Consider the following 15936-nt stretch of genomic DNA (forward strand, 5'->3'; position numbering starts at 1 on the left):
AAATACAGCATCCGTCACTAATGATAATCATGCAAAGGATATTCCCCGCTCTGGGCTTCATTCTGCAACTCTTGCTCACTCTGTGTGAACTTCTGGCTCCTTGAACTCAGTGCCAAAGCTCCTGTTGATCTAAGGGGTCAGGTTTTCCATCCTCTGTGGTGTACTTACTCCCAAGAATAGCTACTTTTTGGTTCAGAATTTGACCTTCTCCTTTAGAGACATATAGGCATTGAAGGAGAGCGCACAATAAAAGTATACGTGGATCAGTACATTTTAATTGTTAAAAATGTAATTTTTGCTAAAGCTTAAAAGGTAACAACTTTAAAAAAAATCACATTTATCTCATGGTTTACACTATTTTAATGTTATAAGTATATCTAGACATAAGAAAGAAACACAACTCCTTAAGCTAGTATTGGTTGTTGCAGTTGATGATATTTGAATAACGTTTCCCTTGCTTTACACTGTACACGTGTTCCTGGAAAATGGTGCATAGCTCAAATTCGCATAAAGGGAACCCACTTAACAACGTAACAAATAGGGATCCGTTCCAAGACCTCGACTGTACTGACGTGGCGTCGCACCGCACGTAGGGCAGCTGCAGCTCCAGAGACATGGGCACCAACTTCCCTGAACAGCAGCTGCGGGCGCTGCTGCTGGGCGGCTTCATGGCTCACTGCTCCCGGGGCGCCACGCTGATGGGGCCAGACCAGGTTGGGCTGCAGGAGCCAATGCTGCAGCCTGGCTTAGGCACCACCACCTGGCTCAGCTCCCGCAAATAATTTTTATTTCCTCTGTCTGTGGTGTCACTCCCACAATAAGCTGCATAAAGCAGCTGACTGCAGGTTTCCACCACAGTGATCACATAAGAGTGAATTTACCTTGCATATAATGAATTTTTGGTATAAAAAGGGTCATTGAATAAGAGCAAATTTGCACATACAGAACCTGCATAAAGCGAGGGTAACCTGTGTGGTCATTATAGATGATTAAAATGCCTGTAGGACTGGAACTACAGACATTGTTCTCTTTCCTTCCCCCCCCAGTACTGTTTGTATGACCCATTCCTATGTAACAACCAGGAAGGGAAACATTTTAAAAACAGAAAGCATTCACTGTAAAACCAGATACATTTGTAAAAGGAATCAAGGTATGCATAACATTTGAAACTTCATTTAACTCTTATTTTTAAACTGTCAAGTTTTCAAGTTAGTCTCCCTTCAATGTAGGTTAAATTCAAGCTTAAATATGCAAAATTATTATTTCCCAGCAGCTGAAATAATGTAATATACATTGTTAAATGTCATCTTTCAGGATGTTGAACTTGATGATGTACCTGGTGAAAGCCCTTACATCGGTAAAGCTAGATATAAGAGAAACATGTATACCAGAGAAAGTTACATTTCTAATAAAGCGCAGCAAATTCAAGTTAGAAAAATAGAAGCAGATGAAGATGATCTACATAGGAACCAGGAACTTAAATCACAGCTTCATCAAACTCTAGATAGAGAACTAGAAGATAAAGAAAAAAAGATACAAGAAGGTAAATTTGGAAGTTTTCACAAGTAAAATCATTATTACTATTATTATTGTTCTTTTGGTTGTTGTTGTCACCATCATTGTTACTGAGATGTATACAAACCTGGTTCCCTTTATCTGCTGCCAGAGGAACATTTTGATTCAGACTGAACTTAATAACAGCTAAAACGTTATAATCAAGGTGGCCTCTAAAATTACCCAAAAAATAAGGAGTTAAATAAGAGAATTTTGCATGAGGGGACTTGGGAGGAAAATATTATTGGTTTTAGTTGCTAAAAATGTAGTGCTAAGAGTGAGACTCATTTATAGGCTTCAGATGTACCCACCAAGAGATTTCTCTCCTTCCTCCAGCTGTGAGCTGTAAGGTGAAAGAAGTTGAGAAAGTTGAGGGGGTTGGGGAGTGAGAGGGGAGAGAGTGGGAAAAGTGGTCTCCTGCCCACATGGACCCTCCATACCAGCTGTGGATACAACTTTGCACTGTTGCACTTTCTTTTTTCGGCAGTGAGGGGGGCTCAGCAAGGTCATTGCTACCCCTGTCCGATCCCCACACAGCTCTGAGGATTGCAGAGAGACTGATGTTGTTTAAGGTAGCATGATAGGATATAGAGCATATACATCAATGCTTCTTAGAAATTATTTAAACATGCTTTGGTGGGGATTTATTTCTTTGCAGCGCAAGGAAGATTAGCAGAATTGCAAAATGAAATAGTAAATGGAGAACAACAAGTTTTGAAAGCAACAGTGGAACTTAAACAACTTCAGGATGCTTTGGCTCAGAAAAAAGTATGTAAAAACCAACAACCTTATCAGGAGAGAAAATAAACATGTTGAAGCAGTGTAGGCATAGAACACTGAAGTGTCCTCTTCCCATTTCACTTCTCAAAGTGTCTTAAATGCCTATGAATGAGGAGTGCAGTGTCAAGGTGGTTAAGACAGCTTGTGCGACTTCTGAGATGTCAGCTTGAGCATCACTGAGAACTCATGTTGAGGAGCTAGATAACTTTTTAAAACATAAAGTACATGCAGTTGAAATTACAGATGCAGTCCAGTTTGTCAGAAGATGAACTGGTTGTTGCTTTTGTGCAAAGGACTTTGAACGGAAATGTGTATGTTGCCGTACGTGTCCATATCAGTAATCGCCAATAAGAGCCCCACTTTGCGAAACAGGATTTCAATCCTGACTGCATTTTTTCAGTGCCCGTTGCCAGCAGTATGTGCACTGTCTCAGGAGTTAGGTAGTTTTAGTAGACTGCAGAAAGTAACAGTGCTGGTGCTATGTCTTCATATAATGAAGAGGGTATTATAAACTCACATGTTTCTTGGATTCACATGATGCTGATACTCTGTTTGGTGAATTAAAGTAAGTCTTTTACAATGCAGTCTGGTACTCTCATATTTTGGAATAACAATGAGTTAAACTCAGAAGTAAACATTGTAGCTGCACAAAAAATAGAAAGACCAGAAAGGATGTTTCAGCATATTTAAAAGTGTATCTACAGCTTTTTGGTTTGTGTCCTCAACTATTCTCACTGATCTTATTGCTATGCATGTTTACACACCAGCAATTTAACATTTTTTTTTTCTTTTAAAAAGCCATAGCTTGACAAATATATTGTAGACTGTTTAAGACAGCAAGAAGCAATTATAAGTGATTCAAATGCTTTAACTTTCCCTTAGATTTTTTTCAAATGATATTTAAATGAGGTTTTTAAGATAACTAGCCAAACACCATGACTCTGCGATTTCCTGGCACAGTAGGCCAAGACTCAAGGTTATATAATTATTAAAGGCAATTCCAAGTTTAGTTTGTTCCAGTCTTTATAGTTTGAGAGAGAGAAAATACAATAAACTCTTGCCAACTGAGCAAAACAACCAGGACTCAAAACTTCAGGGATCAGTGTTTTTAGACAATACATTAGGTTAGATAACTGCAGTCTAATATATGTGATGCGTTTATCAAATGCAACTTTCTGAAGCAGTGGTTTAGGTTGTAGCCGTGTTGGTCTAAGGATATAGGCAGACAAGGTTCCTTGGGTGAATTTGATATCTTTTATTAGACCAATCCAAATGGTTGGAGAATAGTTATTAAGCAAGCTTTCGGGTTCAAAAACCCTTCGTCAGGCTAAGGAAGCTTCAGCAGTTGGTGTGTGCTCTTCCTGGATGGAATGAACTTTCTGAAGCAGGCATTTATTTTCAAGTTTAATTGCATTTTCCCATGCTCCATCTTCAGATTTCAGAAGCCAATACAGAAACTCTTCAACAGCAATTGAGTGTTAAAATACAGCTCTTAAATCAGTTACGAGATGAAGCTTTGGAATTGGAAAAACAGATGGAAAAGCAGAGACGAGAAATGGGGAAAAAGCAGAAGGAGATTGAAGACTTGCAGAGCTTTATAGATTCTTTAGATCCTAAAGATCCAAGACATGTAAGTTGACTACTAACGATTCAAAAATTAGCTTTTCCATGCTGTTTTTTGTTGTTGTTGTTGGAGGGTATCCTTTTGTTAAGTATTTTTCTGATGTATTTTAATAAATTAGAATCCAGTTACACCTAGAAGCATGTGTCCTTCATGCTGTTTAGCAACACTTAATTTCTGAGTTGCATCCAACAATTGCTCGCTCTAGTTACTTTTTAAAATGTTGACAAAGTAAAATACAAGTTCCTTCTTTAACAAATGTATTTGTGGAACTAAGTGTTCAACTAAACCACAAGCAGTAGCTTGTAAGAAGATGTATTGTTGGCATCTCTGGAAGTTCAGCTATTCTAGGCAAGTCAACAGCTGCTGTTACTGCTTTGGATCTCTTTTTGCACAGACTCTAATGAAGATGAATTCACACCTCCCCTTATAAGAACTGTTTCCATGATTAGCTGCTTGTGCTCAAGGGCACAATGTCCCTTTCAGGGGAAAAATGCTTTTAATAATTCAAGGATCCCTGTAGTATAATGTATTGTTCTCTGGAGCATACTCTGAGAACTTTAGTGACCAGTAAGTAGACTAATTCTACTATACATATACCATCAGAGTTGCTTTTTCATGGTACATGTTCATGGATAGTACACCACTATCAAAAACCCTTTCTTCAATCTGCTCAAGTGGCCCAACTGATAGTTTTTTGCTGCAGTTGGCCTGGAGAAAACATCGGTATGGCTTCTGTTTCTCCGGCCTTTACTATATCCTCTTGCTTTTGTACAGTAGGGAGCATGGTGGCTGTGGAACAAAGAAGTTAATGAACAGATGCCTTTTATCTTTCCCTGCACAGGACCTGTCTCTGTAAAAGTAATGTACTTGAGCCTTCCACTCTCAGCAGGGGGAACATACAGGCCTATGCTTACTGTATTGTTGAAGAAGAGGTTTCAGTTTCTGAATACCTGGAGGCAAATGCAAATATTCCAAGAAATCTATCTTGATAGACCCATTTCTTTTATCGCTTTAAAAGCAGTCCTTAAAAATTTAACCGTTAGCATAATTGTGGTTTCTAACCCCAGCAGACATTGTATACCGGAGATTTAAATTAATATGAAGTGAAATTAAAGTACATTCAGTTTGAAATGGGCATCCTAAAATATGACTTATTTTTTAAATAATAGCTTTCTGTATTCAGAGGTGTTGGTCTAAGACCATAGGCAGACAAGGTTCTTAAAGTACATGTGATATCTTTTATTAGAGCAACTAAATATTTGGAAAAAAAAATCTTTGTAAGCTTTTGGGTACAAACGCCTGAAAGCTCATCCCCCCTCTCCCCCCCCGATGTTTGTACCCAAAAGCGTGCAAAGAATAATTTTTTCAACTGTTTAGTTGGTCTAATAAAAGAGGTCACATTTACCTTAAGAACCTTGTCTAGCTTTCTGTATTTGCATTCAAGCTGGGTTTTTTTATTTATGTCAATATAGACACAAAGTATCCCCAGGCCTGACTTCCTGCTTTTGCCTGAGGGCCAGAGGCTCTGATTTCAAATGTATTTTAAACCGACAGTTAAGAAAATAGGCGGATTGTAATGTTCTGTGTTTGGGGAAGATTTCTTAAACCAAAGGAAGCAGGCTTCTCTAAAGAGTAAGCCCAGCCTCTTGGAGGGTAGATTGACTGTTACTAACTCCGTAGTGGATTGGCTGTGGACATAGCTTCCTGTGTTGTGATTTAAAGCAAACAGGGCAGAGTACAGCTTGCAGAGACAAGCAGTGATCGGAGAGCATGTCACTACTCTGCAGTCATGACAAAGAAACTCTCTGAGCCTCTGCAACTTCCCGTGGTTTCCAACCACATGCTCGCCTGTGTCGTTGTCAAACAGAGAAGACTGGAAGAGAGAAGACAGAAGAGAAACCACGGTCTATTTAAGCAACTTTCTGTGATTATGTTCTTTGTTTTTAAGTAACATGAATTCTAAGTTACGGGTGGGGTTTTTTGCAAATGACTTCAGAGGAAGGAAAGACAAAGACAAAGCTGTAAGTGTTTTTCTTAACAATGCTCTTGTGACATTCAACAGCTGCAGCACCATAAAGATTCAACAGCTGCAGCTGTGTTTGACTTTATTTGGTAGAAGTATATTTTGGAAGTTAAAACTGTTAAAACCGTGTAATCCTTTTTTGACAGGTGATGATTTTGGGTTGTTTTAATGTGAATGCAAAGGGTTGTAACTGCATATTTTAGAAATACTGTGTTACATGATTTATTTCTGCCACAGCACAGTTTTGTGAAAAGCAAAATGGCTGTAGAAGTTAAGCATATGATTTTATGGCTTTATTTGAAAATGTAAATGTCTTACAGTAACACAGCTTTAAAAAATATACATTGTAGAATTTGAGGAATGAATTAAAACATAAGTAGCCAGATAAAAGCCTGTTCAGGAAGCCTGTAAAGCTTCCTGTAGTTAAAAAAAAAGATTAAACTTTGTATTATGAAAGTTTCTGAAATTACGTATGTTGTGTTTTGAAACTTTAATTACAAGTAACCCAGATCAACAATATTATCCTCATGAACTGCATTCAGTTATAAAAACAAGTTGCACAGCACATGGTAGATCAGAAACTTGTCACTGTTTTCAGTTGTTTTGGGGGCACTGCAGATTACTTGAATGTGGCTGCTCCTAGGAAACTTCAACTTTAAAAATAAAAATGAAAGAAAGGTGAAACTGGGCTGACTTGTTAGTTGTATTCAGTAATTTAATGTAGAATATTGAAGCTCAGTTATTAAGCTTTTTTAATTTTTGTCCCCTAAACTGGAGACTGGTAGTGCTTTCTGGGAGAGAGCTTGCTTCGCTACCATAGATGGAAAATAGGATGATGAAGGACACGAGGAGTTTATCCTGCATAAAGGAGTAGAGTGGGATTATCAGATTCTGAGGGCAGTCCTGTTCTTACTTTCTTGGCTTGAGTGGGCTAATGAATTTGTGAGAATAAAAGTTGAAAAAAGATGTTTTCAGGGCTATTACAGATACGTATGTCCTTCTCCCCTTGAAGTAACAGGAAATTTGCTGTATATTATAGGATTTGTATGCTAGAAAGAGCTTACCTATTGGAGGTGAGTGCCTTTTGAAGAAGTAACAATAAATGACATGCTGCGAGAAGGAAGAAATTGTTAGGGCATCATACTTCCAGCTGTAGGGTATTTCAGAAACACCGGGCGTGTCTGGACGTGCAGTTAATGCTATTTGTTTTTACTGTGCAGTAGACTAATTTACGGTTCAGTAAGCACCTGCACATGTAGACAGTGACGCTTTTCTGCGCAATAGATTAGTCTGCTGCACAGTAAAGCATCTCATGTAGACATGTCACTGAGTTAAAAGACTGAGTTCAACATTTTTAATTGTTACTGATAAATTTTGAAGGTTTATCTGTATAACTTCAATTCACAGGCTCACATGAAGGCTCAGAAAGCAAGTAAAGAGCAGCAACTTAATATGATGAACAAGCATTACAAAGAACTTGAAAGTCGCCTGGATGAGATGCTTTCTCGGATCGCTAGGGAAGCTGAGGAAATTAAGGACTTGGAGCAGCAGCTCACAGACGGTAAAGCAGACTTGGTCTCTGGAGAATGTTGCTTCCTAAACAACTCTCCCAATTCCTTGTTGGTCTTCACTGAACAGAGCTCGTAATTAGTTCTAAATTAGTCCAAAAGGAAAAAATATCACTTGGAAGAGGGAAAATGAGGCTAGAGGAATGAGAAATAATGTTTAGTTCTATGTTTGTGTTGGATATGTAAAATACTGTACAGAAGGCACAGAAACCTGGGAGGGGTCTTTTGGTTTTAGACAGGACACTGTTTCCAATGCTTAGAACGAAGGCAAAAAGTAGCATGAGAGCAGAAGATTAATTTGTAGAAAGATCTCTTTTTGGTGACCATAACAATAATCGTCTTGTGTTTTTTCTCAAATTTAAAACAATAAAGTGAAAGTTCACAATTTTTCCAGTAAGCTGGAAAATGTACAGTTAATAACTAGACCTGTCACTTCAAATCAAGGAAAGGACACTTGAAAGGATGCATGCAGAGGGAGATTGCAGACAACAGTGTGTTTATAATTAATATCTAGCTTTGTATGTAGTGTTTTACAAAAGAGATTAGTATCATTATCTCTCTTTCAGATGTAGAAAGTCATGCACAAAGTGGGAAGGAAGTTCTCAGATATCAGCTTACAAGCCAATTACAGAGCTGGGAATAGAATTTAGGTCTCCTAATGTGTCAGGTATTCAGGCTGTAATTACCCAAAATCTTGCAATTAAAGAATTTTTTTTGCAAAAGTCTTGTTGGTCTAATAAAAGATATCACCTCTATCACGAGTCCTGATTGGTCTCCTAATGGCCATTTCAGCTATCCTAATGTCAGACTGGAACACATGTGAGAGAAGCTTTTTCTAACTGTAAACTGTTGCTTCTCTTCCATGTGGTACTTTCAACTTATTCCTAGGTAACAGGCATGAGTTGGTTCAGGAAGTAACTATTGTTGAGACACTCAATTTAAAAAAAAAAAGAAACTAATAAAATATACCTAACTAAAAGCTGCAGATTCAGCTAACTTAATTGTAATTACCCAGGTGAAAAAAAGATGTAGCTATCGTTATGGACAGCCTATTAAAAATATCTGTGCAATATATGGAAAAAGACAAAAATAAAGCAAACTAGATATTACTGTTATCATAGTTGGGTCGACTCCTAGTCTTCTTGAGTGCACTATTTTTATTTTGTTCCTTGTGCAGGTCAAATAGCAACAAATGAAGCACTGAAGAGGGATTTAGAAGGAATTATCATTGGGCTACAAGAATACCTTGAAAGTGTTAAGGGTCAGGCCAAACAAGCCAATGATGAATGTAAGGAGTTACAAAAAGATAAAGCAGCTTTGCTACAGAGGTTGGCTGAACTAGAAGAGGAAAGAAACCAGCTGGAAATAGTTGCCATGGATGCAGAAAACATGAGAAAAGTAAGACTATCTTTTCCCAAATCCCAGAGAATAAATTTAGAAAGTATAGAGGATTGAATTCTGAACTGTGAAACAATGTTACAGACCAAATTCTGTTCCAATAGGGTAACAAAATGTGGCCTTTAATGCTTGTAAAACACTTACAAAGTCTACAGTCATCTGAATATTTTAAGAAGCAATGCACTTTCTTGCATTTACAAACAAGCTCATGGGTACATCAGCCTGCTATTAAAAACTGATTTCACTGTCCTGGTAAAGGGTAATGTTGAAACTACAGTGCATGTCTGTACAGTTTGCTGAATTCTTGTTGTGAGCAGACTTTGCAGAGCCTGCCTCTCTTAGCAGTACTGTGATTAGGAGTTAGGCAGACAAGGTTCTTTGGGTAAATGCAATGCCTTTTCTTAGACCAATTAAATAGTTGGAAAAATTGTTTTTTGTAAGCTTTCAGGCACTGACACCCTTCTTCAGGCACAGCTAGCATCTGTTGTTGCTTTGTGTGCTCTTCTGGGTAGACTCCAGCTCTCCTGTGTTCAGGAGATGCTACTCTTGTGATATAAATGGTTGACTTCCTGAATGCCAGGAAACAGGATTTCTTGGGGCATGTTCTCTAGCTAACACTTGAACGTGCTGCATTTGTTTGCACTAGAATATGATATGGATCCATGAAATATGTTTGTTGGTTTCTGAGCTGGATGTGTTCTTCCAGGAAATTACAAAGCTAGAAACCACACTCCTCGAGCAGCGTGAAATAAATGATTCTCTCAGAGAGGCACAAGGGGATCTCAGTGCATATGAGGCTGAACTGGAGGCTCAGTTGAAAGACAGAGATGCTGAAGCCAATCAACACGAGGAAGAGCTTGAGAGACTGAAACGACTTAGTCAGGTAAAAATTGAATTGTGGGACTCTAAATGATGATAAGACTAGAAAAAGCATCAGTAAATTAGCCCAATTTGTTATTTTGTTCATAGTCCGAAAAATATTTCCCTTTAGCATGCTAGTATCATGGGGTTTCCAGGATAGCTTTTTTTATTAGTCATAAGTTTGTTTGTTTTAAAGAGCCTTTGAGTCCAATATTGACATGCTTAATAGCCACCCCAAGTCAACAGTTATGTCAGAAACAGAATTCTCTAATTTCAAGTTGGCTTTCAAGAACGCAGAATATGTCCCCAGCGTTATCTAAGCCATCAGTTGTTTCCTAAAAAAGGTACCTAGCATGATTGACGGTGTCACTTCAGTATGATTTACAACTTTATGCTGCTGTTCCTTATGCCTGACTTCAGACAAAGACAAGGATAATGCCAGTAGAACGCTCTTGGGTAGTTAAGCAGAGAGTTGGTTTAAAGTTTGTCATTACCCTTTTTTTTTTAATGAAAAATTGGGTTTTCAGCAAAACATCACTTTTCATTCTATTGCTTTTGTTAAAGCATTCACTTTCCATTGAACTTCTTTTAACCAAACAGCTTGATAAAACAGGATTGTAATTTACTGACTATTGAATTTTCCTGGGAAATAGCTGTAAAAAAAACCTTCCATTTTTATAACAATTTCCATTAAGGGAAAATTTAGAATATTTATTATTCAGGTCATATTATTGGTGTGGGAACCACTGCTGCTCTGTGTCTTAATTTGAAAACTTTCTGTGGTTATAGATGGAGCTCTCAGCTCTGCAAGATGAACTTGACAAAGAAAAGCAGGCACTGGAAAATGCTCTGACCAAAGCACAGATGTCAGAAGAGAAGGAACAGGAAAACAATAAACTACTGTCCCAGCTCAAACAAGTGCAGGTTAAATATTTATTGTCTCACAATTTACCTGATATTTGGCATGTTCTGTCTTTTTTTCCAAAAGAGAATTAGTATGTTGTTTTCCCTCCATTGTATCCTCTGCATCCTTTTTACAGCCTTAAGTAGCATGGCTTTCCCCCCCCTAATTAGAGTACTTCTGCACAGAGTCTCTGTGTTGCAGTCAATATCCTATTTTAGAAATTTGGGTAGGTATTGCAAAGACTATGAAATAGTGGGTTCTGTAATACTCTAGAGGGACTGGTTATTCTTTTAAGGAAGCACATCGTTCTTCCTCTTCCCTCCTTCCTTCCAGGATTTGGTGATTGTGAGGAACAGCGAGGCTTAGGGCTAAGTCCAGAATAATAAATTGAACACCTAATGCCAGACTTAAGCACCTAAATTCCACCTAAGGCCAAAGTTGCAGCCCTACACTCCCTGCTCTTCTGCTACTTAACCCTGGTGGTACTTGAATACTGTAGGCTCTTAAAGTTTCTGCCATGAAGGTTCCCTACATGCTTGAAATCTCGGCTTCATCCACAGAAATGTGTCAGTTCTGACAGCTGAAGAACTCAATATCTAATCATACTCAACCCTAACGGAGATCTAGAAAGGGCTTAGGTTGTTCTACCTAAGTCCCATGAAGACTTCAGTCTAGTAGGTGTCTTCAGAGCACTTGGAAAAGAAAAGCAGGCATTGGAAATTGCACTGACCAGAACAGAGATTTTGGAAGAAACAGAATAGGAAAATAATAGGAAATCCTGTAGAAGAGGCTGGTGGTTAGGACATTTTGCCAGGAGTTGGGAGGCCTGAGTTCAGTTCCTCCTTCTGCCAGATGAGTTTCTGACAGTTGCCCCCAAGAGACTAGAGTCCAATCTAGTCCTGGGTTAAATCCCTGTTTACCTGCAGGTGAAGGCTTAAAGTGGATCATAACTGGATGGATATACCTCCCTGCCACCCTGAGTAAAGCTCTAGAAAGGTGAAATTTAGGTCTTGTTCTTCCTTCTGGCTAATCCCCATAGTCCTCGGAGTTGGGGCTGGAACCCAGGACTTCTTCCTCTCACCTGAGAGCCCAGTAGTAAACTAACAGTCACATAGTCACAGCCTACTAAGTTCCTGAGCTGTCTCTAACCTAATGAATCTTGAATTCTTTCCTGCACAGCTTGAGCAGAAGGATGGAGACTGCCCTCACCCAGAATAGCCTATAGTCTGGTGGTGGTCGAGGGACTCTCCTAGGAGCTGTGCTTTGAATCCCCTGAAGTAGCAGAGGAAATTTAAGCAGAGCTATTAATTTATGGAAGAGTGCTGTAACCATTAGGTTATTATAAAAGAGGTGCGCCAACACTTCCACCTGTTTCTCTTCCTCAATACAATGGTTGGCCCTGGTCATTTCTTAAGTTTCTTTGTTCAGATCGGGGTTCAGTCTAGGAGCAATCCTACAAGGGAGAAAACACATTAGAAGTCTGTTGTAGTAGATTTTTGGTCACATCAGAAATTAAATTCAACCAAAGCTTGATTTATTAGCTCTCAGGATACATGTATGGATATGTATCATTTGTCCTTGCACCAGCTGAATGGGTATTCCTTACTGGAAACCCATCAGCAGAAAAAGAAATCTCAGCTCTCAAACAGTAATCAGTCCTCAATAAGGCTCTGAGACGAAAGGGAATTAATAATAAAGAAAGGACCAATTTTGGAAACAGCAAAGCACATATGAGTCTTGCTAAAAATCATTCTTGTCTTGTTTTCTTAATAGGATAATTTTGCAGTGTGTATTCTGTGTCTTTGTACGAGTCTGATTGTTGACATTAGTAGCTGTGTGTTTCAGAGAAGCTTCTCACGTTGAGTTCTCTAGTGAAATGAGAATTCTCTTATTTGCTTGTGTTATCAACTCCTTTATGGCAACAGGTTTTGCATGTACAAAGATGTATTTATTCATTATATGCTAAGAAGGGAATAGAATAAAGCAGAGCTTGCTCTTGAATTGCCATTGAAATATCCTTAACAGAAGTAATTGCAAGGAAGAGATTAATTTTATACTGGGGAAAATGTCAGAGTCTATAAAACACTGGAAACTGAATCTTTAAATCTTGTTTTGTAGGGAGACAATAACCTTTTAAAGCAACAGCTTAAAGATCTTCAAAATCAGCTAAACCATGCAATTGATAACTTAATTCATCCTGAAGAAGTCTTAGCTCGTGTAAGTGAACTCAAACGAAAATTACAGACAGGAGCTGGAGATATTAGGTGAGTAAAATAACTTATTACTAACACTAAATCTGTGCATATCAACTCTTTAAATATGCAGGAGCAGTAACATACACCCCATTTCTCTAACTTTGTGTCTTAGTTCAGCTATGCAGAATCCTGCACTCAGTCCCCATAAATCTTCCCTCTACACCTCCTACCGATTTTAAATATTATGTGGGTTGGGCTGTCAGAGCTAGACCTCTGCTCCACATCTGTTTAAATAACCTGGGATGGTTCATAAACTCTTGGTCTAATCCAGGGGCGGGGAATTATTTTGAGCAGAGGGCCACTTACTGAGTTTTGGCAAGCCACTGAGGGCCACATGACAGGCAGCCCAGGGCAGATTAATATTCATTTTCTAAAGTTTTTAGGGGCCCCGCGGGCCGGATAGAATGGCCTGGCAGGCTGCATCTGGCCCCTGGGCTGCATTTTGCCCACCCGTGGTCTAATCAGATCCCCCACCCCTGTCTCCCCCAGCCCTTTCCCCAGCATGCAGCAGTTGGACAACCCTGCACTAGATTAGTAGGTTAAGAAAAGCCCAGATCTAGCATCAAGAATTAAAATGACTGCCGTCTCCCTTTGTAACGTGAATGATTGTTTTTTCAGATGTCATAATTCAAATGACACTTTAGGAAAAAGCCTTGCAGACCTGCAGAAGCAATTCTGTGAAACCCTTGCTCGTTCACAGCAAGAAAAAGAGGAGGCATGGGCTAGACAGAGGCAGCTACAAGAAGAGCTGGCATCTCAGCAAGATAAATTGGAAGATTCAAAGGAAAAATACAGACAGGTATGTAACAAAGCTGCAGAAGCAAGAGCAAGAGAGTGTCAAGCTAGCTGAAAGAACAAAATTGCTGGGGGATAGCTAAAAGGATCACACCTCCAATTCAGCAGAGTACTGGCTGTGTTTCTCAAAGAATAGTAATATCATTCTTTATTACAGAGATGAATATATTTGCTTGCCTGATACGGGCGTGCTAAAACTAAAATATAGAAGCACCTAGCATTGCATTGTAAATCACATGATCAGCGGCTTCTAAATTTCACCTTCTTGTAACAGTAACGGTTTATCTTAAGCAGTGACTATCTCCATCAGTGGAAGACTATATAGATTGTTAAAAATAACATTTTTCTTCCCAAGTACTTTATTAACAGCTTTCCCATTATCCAGAATATAATAGTGTGTGTAGAGCAGGGAAGCACGGATGTGTATGAGCACTGCTTTGATTTACACTTGTATCTTACTTTAAGATAGTGCTCAACCTCTTGGTCCTGTGGGCTGGATGAGCGGTGTGGGATCGGTCCACAAATCCATGAAGTTTAGCTACCAAATCAGGCCCCAGACAGCCCAAATCCTGCCTCGCACCTAATCTGGCCTGCAGGGCCATGCTATCCACCTGCAGGGCTCCCAACAGGAATTTGGCAGCAAGAACACTGCCACTGCTCCACCCGCTGCCAAAACTTGGAAAATTTGCTAAAATGGGAAGTTCTGCAGGCCGGATGATACTGCTTTGTCGGCCCACAGCCTGGGGGCTGAGCACCCATGCATTAAACAGCTGTAGAGTTGATTTTTTTCAGCTGTCTTTATTTTATGTACCTCACCAAAATCTAGACTCCTAAAAGCTAAATACAGGTAGAAAAAGTAGAAGTAACGGTCTGGGTATCATTTTCAAAAGTACCTAGGGAACTTAAGCTCCTAAATAACTTAGCTGTTTTTAAAATATGACACTATTGTACCAGTGGTTCTTGTCTCTGTCTGTCTGGTAACCAGTATGCTGCTAATAGCACGGTCTGACAATCAGATTTTTAACAATCAGCAAGAATATTGATCAGAACATGCACCGAGTGTCTCATGATGTTGCCTCGGATTTACCTTGATTGCAGGTTAAATCTGAGAAGAGGCAGAGTGAGAGCAGGCTTCATCAGTTAGAGAAGAAAATTCAACACTTACATGAAAAAATAAAAAGCATGGAAGAAATACAGGGCCTTGCAGATCAACAACTTCAAGAAGCTGATGAGGAAAAGGAGAAAATTCTTGCTCAGCTGGAAGATTTAGAGAATAAGGTGGGAATAAGGAGGAACAAGTATGCAGACTGAATGCAGCTGCTTGGAAAAGCAACTTTCTTTTAAAATGCTTTGATTTCTAGGGTTTGTATATGTTACCTGGGCTCTAAAGGGGTACATGTCGTTGTAGTCTCTCCAAATAGAGTGTGGAACAAAATGGCTCGGCATACGGACATAAATAAGAATACCCCACTGCCAACCGGCAAAGAATATGTTGGCAAACTGTAAATCAGTGAGCAAAGATTCAGCAGGTTCTCATATGCGTATTCAGATATTACATATGTAGCTCTCACTTCGTAAGATCATTTCAGTTTTATTCTGGTTTAATATTTAAAATGTGTTTTATTTTAAAATGCTTTGCATTTAAAAAATACTCAAGTGAAAAAACAAAACCCCTGTGATAATGCTATATAAAGTTGGGCCTAATCATACGATTCCTATGGTACAATAAAATAGCTTATAGAAAGGCTGGAAAAAAGTAATGTCAATATTTAAAACTTTATCTTACACATTTTTAAAAGTAATAAATGACTATCAAACCCTTTTTTCCCCATTTCAGAAAAAGTTGGAAGATGCCAAGGCACAAATGCAATTTCTTGGCCTAGATAAAGAACTGAAGGAATTAAAGAAAGCAATAGTTGCTTCGGATAAACTGGCAGCCACCGAACTCTCTCTTGCCAAAGATCAGCTGAAGGCTCTTCACGGAACCGTTCTCAAAATTAACCAAGAGCGAGCTGAGGTGAATTCATCAGCGCAGGGATATTAAATTGGGTGCTATATTTAAGCAATGTTTAACTATACTGGAGCTCGATATAGACAGTCTTCATTTGGGGGCAAGTCTTACTTTAAAATACATAAATTGTTGATATAGCTTAGGAAATTTGAAGACGGATAAG

The 15936-nt window shown here is 38.9% G+C and overlaps 1 protein-coding gene across 5 annotated transcripts in view; it reads left to right on the forward strand.

The window, feature by feature from the left end:
- Positions 1 to 15936, forward strand: part of CNTRL (centriolin) — a 43463-nt gene that overhangs the window by 9890 nt on the left and 17637 nt on the right. For 4 of the 5 annotated variants that reach the window (XM_014603796.3, XM_014603797.3, XM_059715706.1 and 1 more), the window contains exons 9-19: positions 1315 to 1543; positions 2213 to 2322; positions 3770 to 3964; positions 7389 to 7542; positions 8727 to 8947; positions 9654 to 9830; positions 10598 to 10732; positions 12831 to 12976; positions 13586 to 13766; positions 14861 to 15040; positions 15600 to 15779. In XM_014603796.3, coding sequence (XP_014459282.2) covers positions 1315 to 1543; positions 2213 to 2322; positions 3770 to 3964; positions 7389 to 7542; positions 8727 to 8947; positions 9654 to 9830; positions 10598 to 10732; positions 12831 to 12976; positions 13586 to 13766; positions 14861 to 15040; positions 15600 to 15779 — 1908 coding nt within the window. Of the gene's footprint in view, positions 1 to 1314; positions 1544 to 2212; positions 2323 to 3769; positions 3965 to 5685; positions 5980 to 7388; positions 7543 to 8726; positions 8948 to 9653; positions 9831 to 10597; positions 10733 to 12830; positions 12977 to 13585; positions 13767 to 14860; positions 15041 to 15599; positions 15780 to 15936 lie in introns of those variants that run through there. The other variant, XM_019475796.2, reaches the window with a different exon arrangement.

This window comes from Alligator mississippiensis, chromosome 12 (genome assembly GCF_030867095.1).
Source record: "Alligator mississippiensis isolate rAllMis1 chromosome 12, rAllMis1, whole genome shotgun sequence".
NCBI classification, from domain to species: Eukaryota; Metazoa; Chordata; order Crocodylia; family Alligatoridae; genus Alligator; species Alligator mississippiensis.